An 18,585-nucleotide genomic window follows, 5' to 3' on the forward strand; every position below is an offset into this window, starting at 1 on the left:
CCAGTACACACTGCTTTCTGTACACAAGTATATGCGGCTCCCAGTATAACATACAGCTCCCTGAAGATACACCTCTCCCAGTATAATACACAGCTCCTAGTACACCAGTATGAGATGCAGCTCCCAGTACACACCGCTTCCCGTACACCAGTATATACCGTCCGCTCCCAGTACATCAGTATAAGCAGTTCCCAGTACACACTGCTTCCCGTACACCAGTATCATCTGCAGCTCCCAGTACACCAGTACGATGCTCCCAGTATGTCACTATCCATCACACTAGCTCCCAGTCTCCTCACACACCGGCCGCTGCGCACTATTTCGCGTCCTGACACTGGCGGAAGGATCTGCACGCTGCGTTGGCTCGCGCCTGACTTGTTCGTTGCAGATACGTTCCCTCGTCACAGTAATGGCGGCTGTTCCCCACATCTCCGCTCCCGCCGCCCCCTCTCGCCCTAACGATGGCATTCTCATCGGCGACCGGCTGTACTCCAAAGTCTCCCTCACCATTGATAACTCCATTATCCCCGAGGAGCGGCTGTCGCCCACACCCTCCATGCTGGACGGCCTGGACCTAAACTCGGAGACCGACCTCCGCATTCTGGGCTTGTGCTGTGTCCTGGGAGGTCGCAGAGCGCTGCTCTCGGCTGTTGTCAGCGCCATACAAGGCACAAGTCTGACGACTGGGGGTCCCACAACTGGAGCCCCCTTATCTAACCGCTATTATGCGGACAGGTGATCATTTAGAGCAGATATCCCTGTGTCCCACCAAGCAGCAAGGCCGGAGCTTGTATTTATAGATGTTTGTGCCGTTCTGTAAATGTAAGGCTAGGTTCACATCGCGCTAGTGCCATCTGTTAAACACATGCGCTAACAATGCACAAAATATCTTTCTACAATTGCGCTAACGCATGGTAGCATTGCATCGTCATGCGTTCGCAATTGAGGTTTATGCACCGCGAACACATCCATCCACTGTGTGTTAGACCTAATGTACCCGAAAACACGGTAGACCGCATTCGAGGGTACGTCACAAAGTAACGCATCATCGCTAATTCATGCCGGTTTTTGACATGCGTTAGGATAATGGAAGTCTATGGGCGCAATGTGAACCTAGCTTAAGAAACCGAAATGTAGTGTTACCAGACTATTGGAGGGGATCAGACTGCAGGAGCAGCTATTGCCTTATCTTCAGGGGAAACTGCAGAACACAGAGGTCTAATGCAACTTTCACGCTTGTCAGTTGTGCATTAAGGGGGTTGTCTGATGTTATCAGCTATCCTCAGGATAGGCAATAACTTACTAATCAGTATGATCAGCAGAGCAGGGAACTTTACATCCTCATTAGAATAAAGCGGCCTCTGCTTCCCTGCCTGCCTGGCCTTTGTGCAATCTATTTCCTATGGGGCTGCCAAGGCCTTTTCTGTCAATTCTTAAAAAATAAATGGAGGGATGGTCAGACGTCTAACCTGCCTCGCTATTATGTAGCAGGGATAAGACTTCTCCATTCTCATGGTCAGACCCCCACTGATCAGCAAGTTACCACCTATCCTGTGATAAATCCTTTTAACCAGGCCACCCCTTCAATTCTATTTGTCCATTCTTCATGTCTGAACAGACATAGAATTGTTCAAACCTAAGAAGGATCTCGTTGATTTTACGTGGTCCATCTTGGTTACATTATGTCCGTTTTAGAATGGAAGAAAAAGTTATGCATGATGTCCTTTTTTTTTTTTTTTTCCCCTCATTTCTAAAAACAGACTTATCATGCCGAAGTTTTTCTTCTGTTCTAAAACCTGATACATAACAGAATCCAGATAACCAGTGTGCGATGTCTGTTTCTCAGAATAGGTGCACTATCCGGATACAAGTGTGAGCGATGCCTTTTAGAATGATTTCATTGGGGGTAACTACTGTGCCAGATTTAGTACAGAACTCCCCCATCCCGGTGATCAGTTGGCATCTCGGCGATCATACTCTCCCAATCTAGAAGTTATCACCTGCCCAGTGAATAGGTGATAATAATAATCTTTATTTTTATATAGCACGATGACTTCTAGCACTACCCTTTAGGGTCCTGTGTAGATCCTAAATAGAGGATGAGGCATTGGTACATTGCCATAAGCTCACTATCATGATATAGGGGTGCTCCAGCTAATCACAACTATACATCTACAGTCTAGGACTGTTTTATCACCAGCAGTGAGACTATTTAATATGTTGCACATACTATAAAAGTTAGATGGGTTGTCCAGTTAAAAAATGTTTAGATGAGTAGATAAATATGGATCTTGCTAACATACTTGTATTTTTAAGGTGTCCCGATCTCCAGGCACATGTGTCTTATTGCCGGATCTCCGGGCACATGTGTCTTATTCTAATGACTTGGACAGTAGCGCACCATAACTGCTGGCTGTGCACTTGTTCTGGCAGGCACCTGTATAGGCATGCTGGTCTTTGAAATGTAAAGCTGTCTGCAACTGTATCTTCTCTCTGTTGCTTCATTCCTGAGCAGTTGGCATTTTTTTTGTCACATGCAAATGATGTGTCCAGTGCTCTGGGTGTGAGTGAGCTCTTCCTTTTGTTTTCTCAGGTTGGTTCCCTGCCCAGCACCTGCCTCCTTAGTGTATTTGATGGCTCACTGTCTAATTTCCTTGACTGATGCCACACACACTGAGAGATCAGTCACATGTGGGGCACTTAGTGCCTCATTTGCATACAAATGAAAACACTAATTACGTGATTTTGAGGCATTAGAAGATATAAATTTGTCAATGGATTTATTTCGAAGACCAGCATGTCCATGTAGGCGGTTTGGGGCTTGATTTTACTGACCAATTCCCTTTCATAGCTTACGTCATATACAGATGTATGGGATTTCCTGAGAAAGTAATGACTGTTATTTATTATGTGTGATTATCCAGCATGTTTCCAGCTCTTGAGTACAGCGGGTTGACCATGTTTTCCTGTACAGCTTTTCATAGACTTGTGCTGTCAGACATTGATATATGGTACTCTCATCAAATTGGCTTCTTTTCAGATAGTTGCGATGGCTTGTATCAATCTCGCTTCCAAAATCGAAGAATCTCCCAGACGAATTAGAGATGTGATAAATGTCTTTCATCACCTGCGCCAGTTGAGAGCAAAACGGTATGTTTCTATATGTGGCTTGTCTGAGCAATTCCTTCAATTCTGCAGATTGTGATGTTCCCATTTATTGGTGGATGGAGAGTTTTAACTTACAAAAGTGGTGCACAAGGGACCATTCTTTTACTGCTTTTTTTTTCTTACCCTGGTGCAGGATTATTACTTGTGAAGAGCTTGTATTAGAAAAGTATATTTCTTGTGCCATGATGATATTTTCATTACCATCGGTCATGCAAGAGTTATCGATGACACTACATCTTGGTGCTCTTGTTTTGCTATTGCCTCTTCCATATTTCCTGCGTTCTTTGTGCATCGTTGCTGGGTTACCACATTGTCCAATATAAAATACATCAGACGGCTTCTGAAATCTTTAGCCAGTGTAATGTTGTAGTATGTGGCCATGCAATGGGTAAAAATAGCTGTACAAGTAGAGTTTTGCTAATTTTGTCCTTTTACTTGATTTTTTTAAATTTTTTTTATAAAACCATCTTTATTGGAACAATAAACAAAGGGTACATACATTGTTCAGAAGCATTAGAGAATATCTGACAAATAGTTTTACAGTACTTTGATCATTAGACCGTGTATTATAACTATAACCAACCCTCCCGGGCACACTTTGATTTTGATGCTTTTTGATTTTAATGCTTATGCATTGCTCATTGGGCCTCATGTGTCAAAGTAGAATTTGGATAGTGGGGTGGTGAATCCATTGTCAAATGAATACAAAGTCCTTCAAATCACTTAAGGTACCGTCACATTTAGCGACGCTGCAGCGATCTAGACAACGATGCCGATCGCTGCAGCGTCGCTGTGTGGTCGCTGGAGAGCTGTCACACAGACAGCTCTCCAGCGACCAACGATGCCGAAGTCCCCGGGTAACCAGGGTAAACATCGGGTTACTAAGCGCAGGGCCGCGCTTAGTAACCCGATGTTTACCCTGGTTACCAGTGTAAATGTAAAAAAAAACAAACACTACATACTTACATTCCAGTGTCTGTCGCGTTCCCCGGCGTTCTGCTTCCCTGCATTGTAAGCGCCGGCCCTAAAGCAGAGTGGTGACGTCACCGCTGTTCTCTGCTTTACGGCCAGCCGGCGCTGACACAGTGCAGGGAAGCAGAACGCCGGGGGACGCGACAGACATTGGAATGTAAGTACGTAGTGTTTGGTTTTTTTTACATTTACACTGGTAACCAGGGTAAACATCGGGTTACTAAGCGCGGCCCTGCGCTTAGTAACCCGATGTTTACCCTGGTTACCAGTGAAGACATCGCTGAATCCGCGTCACACACGCCGATTCAACGATGTCAGCGGGAGATCCAGCAGCGAAATAAGGTGCTGGCCTTCTAGCTCCGACCAACGATGTCACAGCAGGATCCTGATCGCTGCTGGGTGTCAAACACAACGATATCGCTATCCAGGACGCTGCAACGTCACGGATCGCTAGCGATATCGTTCAGTGTGAAGGTACCTTTAGAACTGTGGTCTGTTTTTTTTTTGTGTGTTTTTTGTTTTTTGTTTTGTTTTTTTTTTAAAGCAACAATAACATACATTTGTTTACACACAAAAAAAAAATCCATAAAGGGTTACAGAAACTCTAGTGGAAGCTCTGAGCACTAGTGTGAACAGATCCCCTTTTTTTTTTTTTTTTTTTTAAAGACCTGTTTGGGCCCTTAGCTGGCCATTTGAGCGCTAATTGACCCAGCTACTCTCACTGCACAAGCTTCATAAAGCGGGGATTCGAAGGGGCAGTGGTCTTATGCCCTCTACTACCCGATTTAATGTCTGTAAGGCTTGTGATATGTGTCATCCAACAGCAATTCTTAGACAAGTTATGTGACCAAAACATCTGTGCAGCTTGCAACAATTTTAGAGTTGTGATTTTTGTTGTCAAAAAGTCAAATCACTTCCAAGCAGCATGCAAGTTGCAAACACTTGTAACTTTCATAGAAGTCTATGGTAAGTGAGTCACTTGCACCACAAAATCTATCATCTTTGGAAATATTTGTGACTCTGCATTGCAGTAGGTCACATTGCAACACCATAGAAGTAATGGGGCTAAGGACCACACGGTGACATTGCATGTAAGGCTGACCTACTCATCACTAATCTGTAGGGCCGATGAAAACAGCTGTGAGTGAATTTTCGGTGCTCATATCACCGCTATACTCCTTTTTTTTTTTTTCTTTTTTTTTTTTCTTGTGGTCAGGTAGTGAAGAGGAATAGCAGGCTCATTCTCCACTCATTTAGTGATGAGGGGTCCTAGCTGGGAAAAGTGTCCTTTTGTATGATAACTTTTTTCTTTTTAGTGCATTCTCTTAATTACATCTAATTTAGATGATATATTTCTCAATTTTAGAATTACTTTCTAATTGACCCCTTGAGGCATAGGTTCAGCTTCTGAACATCAGTTGCCAGTTTGCATAATTAGAAGCTGCATTAAAAATGTCAAGAGTATTGTACGTACTCTGGTTCATAGATGTATTAGGGTATGTGTCCACGTTCAGGATTGCTTCAGGATTTGGTCAGGATTTTATGCAGGTAAAATCCTGACCAAATCTGCACCTGAGGTCACTGGCAGGTCACCTGCGTTGTCCTTGAGTTTTTTCTGCAATGTAAGGACATGCTGCGTTCTTAAAAGACGCGCCGCATGTGAGTTTTGTCGGGTGTGCCGCATGCGTCTTTTACTGCATAGTGGAGACAGGATTTCATGAAATCCCCTCCACTATGCTGTAACATCTGGACGCTGCGTTTTTTATGCATGCTGCTCAACGCTGCGTCAAAAACTCAGCGTTTCCTGAACGTGGACACATACCCTTACTGATACAGCATTCATAGCCCGGAGTAATGTATTCAGCATCGTCATGTGGCAACACAGGCCAACTACCACTTGTGCTATAGGGAGGTCATAAACTTAGTTTTAATCCTGTGTAGTTACCTGAGATATTTGCATTCAGAGGTAAGAGGACAGCATTAAGTGATCACATCAATATATGCTGTATCTCAAGAACAGAATCCGATATAGGGTCTATTTTGTATATGTAGTCTGCTATACACGTCATTGGTGTGTTCTTGGACGTGGCCTAACTTGGGGTACCTGTCACCACTCCTGACATGTTGGCTTTGGGAAGTTCTTGTATTCCACATAAAGCAAGCCTTCAGTATCTTATACATTCTGCATTGTGCGATCACCGATTTATAAACTAACTGGGTGTTACTGTTCTTCCTGTTATTGTGGATTGTCACGATTTACCCACTGTGTTTAGTCAAATATTGTAGGGACCCGAAGCATTGACAGTGGGGAAGGTAAGGGCCCAGCTGTCAGTTTATCCACATTTACAGGAGGAGTAACACAGGGATGGCACAATGCTGATTTCTAACACAAGGTGCTTCAGATTTGTATTTATGGGGAAACAAGGGTCTCCTGAAGACGAGTCAGGAGTGGTCTAGGATCTTCTGATCACACGTCTGACCACACGGCTGCTATAATTTTGTACTACAGACAAGTAGGAAAGAAGTATGTAGTATTTATACCAGTGTCATGCTTTCTTAAACTGTCCGGATAGGTCTTTGAGACTCCCAAGTTTTGCTTCAATTTAGGCTGGTTTCACACATCTGCAGATCACGGTGTAGGTGTGGATTGGCCCACGGTCTCCAGACCCTAACTCGCAGCTTCATATATTCCAAGAGACCCATGGCCAGTCTGTACTTGCACCATGATTTGCAGAAATGTGAAACCAGCCCAAACATAAAATAATTTAAAAAAAAAAACAAATCTGGTCAGATTTTGGTGAAGTCTGTTCATTTTACCAGTGTTCACAAACAGTCCTGGGCTTTTGGCAGCCTGTACTCTGTAGACTGCCCTTGTGGCATGGTATACTTCTTCCTGATCCGTCCAGACTTCTTGTTTTTCCTGAGATGAGCAGTGCACCCACGGTGAAACATGGCTAAATGTGCATCTTCATTGACGTGTGTGTGTGTGTGTGGGGGGGGGAGGGGGGGGTAGTAGCTGATCTATGAAATTATTGTGTAATCGCTATTAGAAGATGTTTTACCTATTAATTTTAGCATGTACTATGTGAATTCATAAATACTTTGATTCAATGTGCTTTTGTACAAATCCTTACTTAGGCCCCCCCTTTACATAAGTGAATCAATACCTGAACATGTTGCCTTCTGTTTGTTAGATGCCTGTATTGACTTTACATTTTTTTCCCCTTGCAACCGACTATACAGCAACCAGCTACATTTACCAATGCCTGGGTGATGTGGAGTGGTACATAGAGATGAAGCTGTCGTCTTGGCAACAGTGAGTGAAGTGTCGAAAATCCCCATGGAGAAGCCAGTGCTCTGAGAATAGGTCACTGGAATCGGGGACTCACAGGTTGGCCACTGGTGAACCATTCAGACAAACTCCTGTATCATGTTAAGCCTTTTTCTTTGCTGTCCAAGTTTGATTTAACTGTTAATATTTACAATGTTTCCAAAACAATATTTAGACTCTGTGACTAATTCAGCAAATCCTGATTTTATTTAGTCTTAGACAAAATCCGCAGCACGTAGCCCAACACTAACAAAAAGAAAAAATGTTTCATGTTTATTCATGTACATTGAATCAATCGGTAACTTGATTGAGTCCACTATGTAATATAACGAAGGAAACAATGTAATATTTCCCTGAACTCAGTCCCCAGTCTCTTGAACACCTTCCTGAATGTTTTGTTTGCAGGTTGCAGATGGCACATTTGAGGACTGTGAGGCTAAGTGCACACGTTGCAGAATTGCCGCGGAAATTTTCGCGGCAATTCTGCAGCTCCTGCCACGGGTATATCGCATGCGGAATTGGCATGCATATTCCCGCAGAAAACTAGCCTTTTGCAAGCATAATTAGCTTGCAGAATGCTAGCGTTTTCCAAGCGATCTGTAGCATCGCTTGGAAAACTGATTGACAGGTTGGTCACACTTGTCAAACATAGTGTTTGACAAGTGTGACCAACTTTTTACTATTGATGCAGCCTATGCCGCATCAATAGTAAAAGATAGAATGTTAAACATAATTTAAAAAAAATAGTTATACTCACCTTCTGCAAACAGCCGATCTCCTCAGCGGCTTCCGTTCCTATAGATGGTGTGTGCGCAGTACCTTCGATGACGTCATCGCAGGTCCTTCACACACACCATCTATAGAAACGGAAGCGGCCACTTGCACCGCTGAGAGGCGGGAGGAATCCGGGGACATCAGAGGGTGAGTATATCACAATTTTTTATTTTCATTCTTTTTTTTTTTTTTAACAATTATATGGTGCCCAGTTCATGGAGGAGAGTCTCCTCCACCCTGGGTACCAACCGCACATGATCTGCTTACTTCCCGCATGGTGGGCATAGCCCCATGCGGGAAGTAAGCAGATCAATGCATTCCTAGGTGTGCGGAATCCCCGCGATTCCGCAAATTTAATGAACATGCTGCGTTTTTTTCTGCAATGCGATTCCGCTCAGGAAAAAAATGCAGCATGTGCACAAAAAATGCGGATTGCATTCTATTAAATCGGATGCTTAATGTGAGCGTTTTTTTTCGCGGTTTTATAGCGAAAAACCGCGAAAAATCTGCGACGTGTGCACACAGCCTGAATGTGGAATTCCACTGAGAAAATCTGCAATATAATGCAATATAAGTGATTGCCCATTTATATGTACAAATCACCTGTGTAGATTTGAGCTTGCTGTTAAGTGGAATTTTTTTCCATTATAAGTGAGGCCAAGACTTGTCCCACGTAATACTTAGTTGTGTATAGAGAGCCATAATATTTCTGCCCTAGAGATGCTTGGGACTCCTACTATATACATTTCATGCAGTGGTTTACATAGATTTTTCTCTGTTGTATTCCTCACGAAAATTAGCAGCATGTTCCAGCAGAGGCATTTACCTCAGAACCACGTTGCCTTGAGCTTCCACAAGTCTCCTGAGCCAAACTTGGCAGACGGAGGCTATTTAGTTCTTTGTGAAAGTGACATACAAATGTGAATCTAACCTCAGAAGCATTGCCTGAAGTGAAACCATTTAGGTGCATCACGGTTAAAACAGTCATGCACTAGGACATACATACCTATAGAGTATATAAAATATTGTAGGCTGATATCAGTGATTGTGTAACATTTCTGTATGATATTGTATCTATAAAGTTAAGTTATAAATGAGGAACATGAATGCTTCTCAGCTGCTTTATCGTGTTCATCTGCCTCTAGCTACATTGTAAACTGATACCAATGACTTGATTTGCCTATATATTCTGTACTAGAGATCTTACAATGTTTTTCACTTGAGTTTCCATGTCTGATACAAGTTCAGTACTATTGAGGCCATGTGCACACGCTGTGGTTTCCATTGCGGAATTTTCCGCAGCGGTTTTGATCCGCAGTGCAAAACCGCTGCGGTTTTTACTGCTGATTTATCGCGGTTTTTATTGCAGTTTCCACTGCGGGTTTTCACCTGCAGTTTCCTATTTGAGCAGGTGCAAAACCGCTGCGGATTCCGCACAAAGAATTGTCATGCTGCGGAAAATAAACCGCTACGTTTCCGCGCGGTTTTTTCCGCAGCATGTGCACTGCGGATTTCATTTCCCATAGCTTTACATGGTACTGTAAATGCATGGGAAAATGCTGCGGATCCGCAGCATGTGCACATACCCTAAAGGTGAGCGCTCACATCAGGTGAAAGATCAGCTTCCCCCTGGAATTAAACTTTGCAAATGGAAATGTGAATTCAGTGTTCTCTATCACTGCTAGTCTGTGTTCACATAGCCTCAACTGATGGTTGTCTGTCATGTCCGTTTTTATATGACAAAAACTGTTTAAAGCTTGATACCAAACCATTGCTTTACTAGTTTGCATTGGGATTGGGATACTACATGGAGAAATAGTAACTATTTAAATAACAATTTTTTTTAACTTTAAGGTTATGTTCACACGTTCAGGATTTTTCGCGTTTTTTCGGCCATTTTCCGCGGAAAAAAAACGCTAAAAAAGCATACATAAGCATCCCATTATTTTCAATGCATTCCGCAATTTTTGTGCACATGCGAAAAAAAACAACCCCACATCGTGGTAAAAAAAATGCGGCATGGTCATTAATTTTTGCGGATTTTTTTTGCGTTTTTTCAGCTATATTGCATTGGGAAGCTCCGGGGGAAAAAAAATTCAAAAAATCCGCTATAAAAACGCAATTTATTTTTTTTTAATTTTTTTTAACTTTTCGTTGCGAAAATAATTGGTTTTGTATTAAATGTGTTTTTTTATTTTTTGGTTTTTTTCTTCCATTTGTTATCAGTCTTCATTTCTCTGAATTTTCCTACTTAAATTTTTCCAATTGCTGCATTGATTCTGCAACAGTATTTAGAGTTTTTTTTTTTTCTTAATTTTTTCCTTCAACCTTTGGGGGTGTACCGCAGAACTCTGTTGGAGTGGCCATGTTTAACGGGAACCTGTCACCAGTTTTATCATGTGTCAACTAAAACTATGACCTTAATCAGCCCATGCGCTTCAGTCCATTAATGGTTGTGACCCCCTGACTGCCCCTGTATACCTCCCAAAAAAACTTTTCCCGTTAAGCTGTCGGCCCGATGGGCATGGTTTCTGCATTCTCTATCCCTCCTCCCAGCTGCTGATAGCTGTACTCCTGCGTCATCCACATAGCCAGGCGCAATCATGCGCTAGTGCATACAAATTGCCGGTCTTTGCTCTATGCTCTGCCCTACTGCAGGCAGAGCCTAAATCATAACTGCGCGTTTGTTTTTGGTTCTGCCCACAATAGGGCTGGTCATAGCGAGCTGGCGCAAAATTTTGCCCGGCTATGTGGATGATGCCTCCTGCGTCATCCACTTCAATTACAGCTGGAGTACAGCTATCAGCCGGGGGTGGGATAGAGACCACAGAAACCGTGCCCATCGGACCGACAGGATTAACATACAGCGCGGGAGAACTTTAAAAGGTTTTTTTGGGGAGGTATACAGGGGCAGTCAGGGGGTTACATAACCATTGATGGACTGAAGCGCATGGGCTGATTAAGGTCATAGTTTTAGTTAACACAGGACAAAACTGGTGACAGGTTCCCTTTAAATTTGCAATCTGGGCTGAGAAAGAAAATGCCCACAGAAGTTTAGTGGTATACACCCAGTTGGTTGAGTAAAATTTGCAACTATTTGGTTTGGAGGGGCACGTGAAAAAGACACTGTTCCAGAGTTGGTGGGAGTGTAGAAGGTAATCTTAAAATTTCTACAATAGCCACTGGGCCTTTTTCGGACTCGTACCTGCTGTCCTTTTATGAAGAGTTTACAGCAAGGATCCTAATCACTAATGACAGGAATGCAATAACAAACATCGCCTCTATACACAGCTAACATCGAGCAATCCCAATATGCCATGTCTCAGCTGACCATGCTTTCCCTTACTTCAGTCATCTTTTGCACATGCTCACTAGATGTTTTAATCCAAAAGTCAGAGCTGCAGTCTGTCCATGGTGGCTATTGTACATTTCCTGAAACAGAAAGTTAAATAGTGTCTAATGTGGAAAATGCAAGTTTTTATTTTTAATATGCATTGATATATGGGAAAACAAACATTTCACACACAAACCTGATTTAAAGGGAACCTGTCACCCCCAAAATCGAAGGTGAGCTAAGCCCGCCAGCATCAATGGCTTACCTACAGTATTCTGTAATGCTGTAGATAAGCCCCCCCTGTATCCTGAAAGATGAGAAAAAGAGGTTAGATTATACTCACCCAGGGGAGATCCCGCTGCGGTCCAGTCCGATAGGCGTCGCGGTCCGGGGCCTCCCATCTTCATACGATGACGTCCTCTTCTTGTAGTCCCGCTGCGGCTCCGGCGCAGGCGTACTTTGTGTGCCCTGTTGAGGGCAGAGCAGAGTACTGCAGTGCGCAGGGAAAGGTCAGAGAGGCCCGGTGCCTGCGCACTGCAGTACTTTGCTCTGCCCTCAACAGAGCAGACAAAGTATGCCTGCGCCGGAGTCGCAGCGTGACTACAAGAAGATGATGTCATCGTATGAAGATGGGAGGCCCCAGACCGGACCGTGACACCCACCGCAGCAGGACCGCCCCTGGGTGAGTATAATCTAACCTCTTTTTCTCATCTTTCAGTATACATCGGGCTTATCTACAGCATTACAGAATGCTGTAGATAAGCCCCTGATGCCGGTGGGCTTAGCTCACCTTCCATTTTGGGGGTGACAGGTTCCCTTTAAGCAATAGCTCATTTTCTGATGGCTTCCTTAGAAGGCCCCATACACATTAGACTATGGTCAACTGAACAGAATTGGCCAACAGTCTGTGCATGAGGTCCTCCTGACCGAACCCTGATAGATGGTGTCTCGGGAGAGAAGGTCCTGGCACTATGGGTTTCTGACAGCTGATACTTTTAGTTCTCTGGGAGATAAACCTAGAGAGGAGTCTATTACGGAGTGCCCAGCTGATTGCAGCCTAATACAGAACAAACTCCCCACCCACAATAGATCCGAGTGAGCAGATCCGCTGCTCTGTATGAGCATAAGCCTTCTAGGAAGGCAACAGATGGACATACAGTGATTATGAACTGCACGTCTGTAAACATCAGAGAAATGGATTATGGGTAATTGTATATCCTGAGCCGAGCTTCAGAAAATCCTTCTTCAATGTGCAACCAAGTAACCGAGGAATCAAGTTCACAATGGAGATGAAATTGCTTTTGCGTAACATCCTGGTCCTGCAGTGTTACAATGTGGCTTATTGGAGAGCCCCTTAAGATGAAAAAGAAAATAAACTGTTAGTGATGGGGGGGGGGGGGGGGGGTGCTTCTCTTATATAAATGGTCAAGTATTAGGATCAAGTATGCTTGTCTAGTTACAAAGATAAACTGTGCCATTTAGTTGTACACACTGTTTTAATTTTCATGCACAGATTTCTCTTACTGTCTTTAGGAACAACCTTCAGCTATTTTAGGCTCTGCCAGACACTTGTTTCTTGTACATAGAAACTTGTGATACTGACAACTTAATACAGGAATCGGGAGCTAGATTGTGACTAAAACCGTTGACCAGCCATCATGAAGAGTTTTCATAGCTTTTATGTAGGTTTTCTAATAATGATCCACCTGAACAAAGGGCTGTGGACTCTGAGCCAGGATACAGATTCCTGTATCTTTCCACAATCCGACTGTCTGCCACCTTCATAAATGGCCAATAATTAGAACAAATTTACTGTTGTGAAATGGTAACATTGTGTTTTTCATGAATATGAGGTTTAGATTGATAGTACAGAAAATGTATTTATATTAACAATTCTAAACTTGTCCACAATCCTATACAATTTTATAGAAGCCCCCCATCCCCCAAGTAACTCCTCAACTCCCAACTTCACAACCCTGCCGGAACATCATTTTTCTGAAGCACTTGAAATACTAACTTTTAATTATTTTATGGCTTTTATAGATCACACCACAATGTTATATGGTATGGAGGCTTAATGGCCCCCATGTGTGATAACTTAACAATCTGATAATAGGAAATGTGCCATCAGAAAATGTAATCTTTCGTTTTTGTTTTTTTTCTTTATAATTTTTCATCTTTATAATTTTTCATATTACTATTAAAAATTAATATCCTGATATTTTGCAGTTTTCAAACTGGCCACTGAGCTGTATATTAAGACTTCTTTCACACTTCCGTCGGTACGGGGCCATCGCAAAACGTGGGCAGCGGATGCAGTTTTTCAACGCATCCGCTGCCCATTGTAAAGTCCCAGGGAGGAGGGGGCGGAGTTCCGGCCGCGCATGCGTGGTAGGTAATGCAGGATCCGACGTACGAAAAAACGTTCCCTTGAATGTTTTTTTTTTTTATACGACGGTCCGCCAAAACACGACGCATACAGTGCACGACGGACGCGACGTATGGCCATACGTCGCGATCCGTCGTCATTACAAGTCTATGGGCAAAAAACGCATCCTGCGGGCAACTTTGCAGGATGTGTTTTTTGCACAGAACGACGCATTGAGACGGAGGCCAAACGACGCAAGTGTGAAAGAAGCCTAAGTGGATTTTTTATTTTTTTTGTCCTGGATTTCAATGAAATAGAACTCTCTCTCATGGATAATACAGGGCCCAAAAAATTTTTTATTTGCATTTCCCCATTGAATTACTGGGCCGAGTGTGGTCTGTCTTTTACTCGGGACAGCACTCAGACCAAAAAGTGAACGATCCCTTAATATCAATATCATTGATAGTCAAGTGGATGCTCCTGTAATCAAGTGCAGGACGTAAAAAAAAACCTGTTTCACTTTCCTGTTTAAATTGGTGTAAAAAAAATATATATAAATATATAAAAAATCGAGACGTGAGTTTCATAGTAAATTCTAACAAGACGTTTAAGGCTATATGTGCCCACGTTGCTTATTCGTGTGCGTTTTTTTCCGCACCATTTTATTTTTTTTAAAAATCCACAGGTAAAACGCACTGCATTTTACCTGCGAATTTACCGTGGATATCCTGCGGGGTTTTTTTGTGCGGATATCACCTGCGAATTCCTATTGAGGAGCAGGTGTAAAACGCTGCGAAATCCACAAAAAGAATTGACATGCTGCGGAAAATGCAACGCAGTGTTTCCACACGGTATTTTACGCACCATAGGCACAGCGGATTTGGTTTACATGGTACTGTAAACCTGATGGAAAACTGCTGCGGGTCCGCATCCAAATCCGCAACGTGTGCACATAGCCTTAAGGTTGAATGTTGATGACAAATTGGCAACATATTTGAGTGTCCGTGCTAAATTATGGAACATGGATAGTTATTGAAAATTGTGGAAACCTTTTACTGCGGGATACCAGACAATTCTCATAAGGAGGTTTTCCTATCACCTGCCAGTGTGGACAAAGCGAAAACAGACTTCTGTGGGTTCAACTCTGCTGATCACTATAGAACTTTGATAATTTACATTTACATTTGGTCTGTTTCATTTGACCAAAGAAAACTGGGTCTTGTGCCTGTAATAATTACACTTGATAGGGTATCCCCTTTATTCTCCTAGATGTTACCCCAATATGTAGTAGATGAAATATTATCAAGTACCTCCAATTAGAAATATATAGTTTTTTCTTCTAATTCCTTATGTCTTTCCTGATATGGAAGTATTGCAGGACCTTAGGTATCCATGGTTACGACCAGTGGTCATAGCCATGGATACCTAAGGTCCTGCAATGCTCTGCACGAGTCAAGAGGCATGCCTAATTAGAAGAACTATACTACATTTCTAATTGGAGGTATTCGATAATGTTATTACATCTGCATATTGAGATAGGATCTTGGAGATGGGAATACCCCTTTAAGTATGGCCGGCTGTCTGAAACTAACCTATGCACAAGAAAGTGATTACAATAGCTCTTTCCACTGGTGCTAAACTGGAAGGCAATTTTATCTCCTGCATCTGGTCATATTTAGCGGTTCACTAGAAGTCCTTTCCTACAGATGCCTCACGTTATATTGTGTACAGTTATGAGAATCCACATGGTCTTGTCTACTGATCTCCGGAAATCCTGCACACCAATTTTGTTTCTGAAAAGACTGATCAACCCACTACTCCTTGTTGCTGGTGGTACCAGCTGGAACAGTCAGCAAACCCTTCAGTGCAAACTGCCACACGCAGTAATCTGTTTGTCTGATAGAACCAACAGGGCTTTACACTTTGTGCTTTAATAAAACATGTGGTGACAAGTTACCTACACCTTTTTAGACTTCTGTAGTATGCAAGTGTATTGGGCCTCATACATTTTCCTGCAAGAATTGTACTTAATGCTGAGATCAGGTCATATAGAGTAAAGCTACATGTAGCTCATCATGCTCTAATGGACCTTTTTTGGGGTTTTTTTTGTTTTGTTTTTTTTTTTTGCTCCCCTCTATTAAGCTACTGTCCTTTTTGTTAAGCACTAAGGCTACTTTCACACTAGCGTTAACTGCAATACGTCGCAAATGCGTCGTTTTGCCGAAAATACGCATCCAGCAAAAGTTCTTGCTGGATAAGTTTTTTCGTCATAGACTAACATTAGCGACGCATTGCCAAACGTCGCGTCCGTTTTGTGACGCTTGGGCGTGTGGTAGCGGACCGTCGGGAGAAAAAAACGTTACATGTAACGTTTTTTGCTCACGACGGTCCGCTTTTTCCGACCGCGCATGCGCGGCCGGAACTCCGCCCCCACCTCCCCGCACTTCCCCGCACCTCACAATGGGGCAGCGGATGCGTTGGAAAAATACATCCGCTGCCCCCGTTGTGCGGCGGAGACCACGCTAGCGTCGGGAACGTCGGCCCGACGCACAGCGACGGGTCTTTCCCGACGCTAGTGTAAAAGTAGCCTAAGTGAATCTCAAAAATATATGATGACCAAGTGACTGTTGCCTAAAGCAAGGGGACCTTCACCTTTTGTATGGACTGTTGTCGTCTTTTTTTTTTTTTTCTTAAAGGGAACCAGTCACCCCCAAAATGGAAGTTGAGCTAAGCCCACCGGCATCAGGGGCTTATCTTCAGCATTCTGGAATGCTGTAGATAAGCCCCCAATGTAACCTGAAAGATCAGAAAAAGAGGTTAGTGTATACTCACCCAGGGGCAGTCCCGCTTCGGTGGGCGTTGCGGTCCGGGGCCTCCCATCTTCTTACGATGATGTCCTCTTCTTGTCTTCACGCTGCGGCTCTGGCGCAGGCGTACTTTGTCTGCAGAGCAAAGTACTGCAGTGCGCTGGGAAAGGTCAGAGAGGCCCAGCGCCTGCGCACTGCAGTACTTTGCTCTGTCCTCAACAGGGAAGACAAAGTATGCCGGAGCCGCAGGGTGAAGACAAGAAGAGGACATCATCCTATGAAGATGGGAGCCCCTGGATCGCGACACCCACCAGACCGCAGCAGGACCGCCCCTGGGTGAGTATAATCTAACCTCTTTTTCTCATCTTTCAGGATACATTGGCGGTTATCTACAGCACTACAGAATGCTGTAGATAAGCCCCTGATGCCGGTGGGCTTAGCTCATCTTCCATTTTGGGGGTGACAGGTTCCCTTTAAATCCATAAATTGAGTGTTTAAGCTAAGTGCACATACCCTTCATGTTGTCAGATGAAGTCCCAACGATCCACACCCATAGATCTGTTTTTGTAATTCAATATTTTTTTTTCTAGTCATCTACGCTGTAAAAAAAAAAAAAAAAAAAATCCTAACCACCCTCAAAGTTTTCTTGCAAATAGCTGCCTGAATCAATCCTATTTGTAGTGCTAAAATAATGGCTGCCACTAGGATGTAAATAAAGCAGTCATTACGTCATGTGATAATGGCTCCCGATGTCTGTTTAAATGAAAGTCTCTTTTTTATGTAATGCACATTAGATTTATTTGTAGAGCTAAAGTATTTTATGATGAATAAGACTGCACTGCTGATTCATTGTCACAGGAGACATGGTGATACAAAGTGAATGACTGTTGGCAGACCATCTAATGTGTTTAATTTGCCGTATCTGTCCTGATGTCAGAGGCAGAGAAAAATGGTTAGACATGTTAGCTTTCAACACATCACATCCTTCAGTTCTCATGAGATGTCTCTCTGGCAATGACTTTATCCTCTTCCCATTGAGAATGCATACCAAACTGTGGGATTGGAAGGAACAGCTGTGAGCTGAACTAGCCTGACAGTATGGTTACCGCAGGGGATAACCACTCTTGTAGACATTGCTTAGTGCTTCCTGATCTTTTTGTTCTGTTGATGTGTGGACATTCACTATACACATTTAAGCAATTACGTGTTTGTCACTTTTCCAATGTATTGGTGCGTGATTTTACTTATTTTGACACTAAAGGTACCGTCACATTAAGCGACGCTGCAGCGATATCAACGATGCCGATCGCTGCAGCGTCGCTGTGTGGTCTCTGGAGAGCTGTCACACAGACAGCTCTCCAGCGACCAACGATGCCGAAGTCCCCGGGTAACCAGGGTAAACATCGGGTTACTAAGCGCAGGGCCGCGCTTAGTAACCCGATGTTTACCTCGGTTACCAGTGTAAATGTAAAAAAACCCCAAACACTACATACTTACATTGCTGTGTCTGTCGCGTCCCTCGCCTTCAGCTTCCCTGCACTGTGTAAGCGCCGGCCCTAAGCACAGCGGTGACGTCACCGCTGTGCTTTGCTTTACGGCCGGCACTGACAGTCAGTGCAGGAAGCTCTGAGCAGCAGCGCGGACGCCGGGGGACGTGACAGACATCAGAAGGTGAGTATGTAGTGTTTTTTTTTTTAGTTTTACAATGGTAACCAGAGTAAATATCGGGTTACTAAGCGCGGCCCTGCGCTTAGTAACCCAATATTTACCCTGGTTACCATTGTAAAACATTGCTGGCATGGTTGCTTTTGCTGTCAAACACGACGATACA

General features: G+C 43.4%; 1 protein-coding gene across 4 annotated transcripts in view; it reads left to right on the top strand.

The window, feature by feature from the left end:
* The first annotated feature begins 297 nt into the window (after positions 1-297).
* The window catches only part of CCNL1 (cyclin L1), a 34,779-nt gene continuing 16,491 nt past the window's right edge, over positions 298-18,585 (top strand). Inside the window, exons 1-3 of one of the 4 annotated variants that reach the window (XM_077290693.1) lie at positions 403-614; positions 2,925-3,150; positions 7,384-7,456. In XM_077290693.1, coding sequence (XP_077146808.1) covers positions 7,434-7,456 — 23 coding nt within the window. In that variant the 5' untranslated portion in view covers positions 403-614; positions 2,925-3,150; positions 7,384-7,433. Of the gene's footprint in view, positions 736-2,924; positions 3,151-7,383; positions 7,457-18,585 lie in introns of all 4 variants that reach the window. The other 3 variants (XM_077290691.1, XM_077290694.1, XM_077290692.1) reach the window with 3 other exon arrangements.

The sequence above is a fragment of the Ranitomeya variabilis genome, chromosome 2 (assembly GCF_051348905.1).
Source record: "Ranitomeya variabilis isolate aRanVar5 chromosome 2, aRanVar5.hap1, whole genome shotgun sequence".
In the NCBI taxonomy this organism is placed as follows: domain Eukaryota; kingdom Metazoa; phylum Chordata; class Amphibia; order Anura; family Dendrobatidae; genus Ranitomeya; species Ranitomeya variabilis.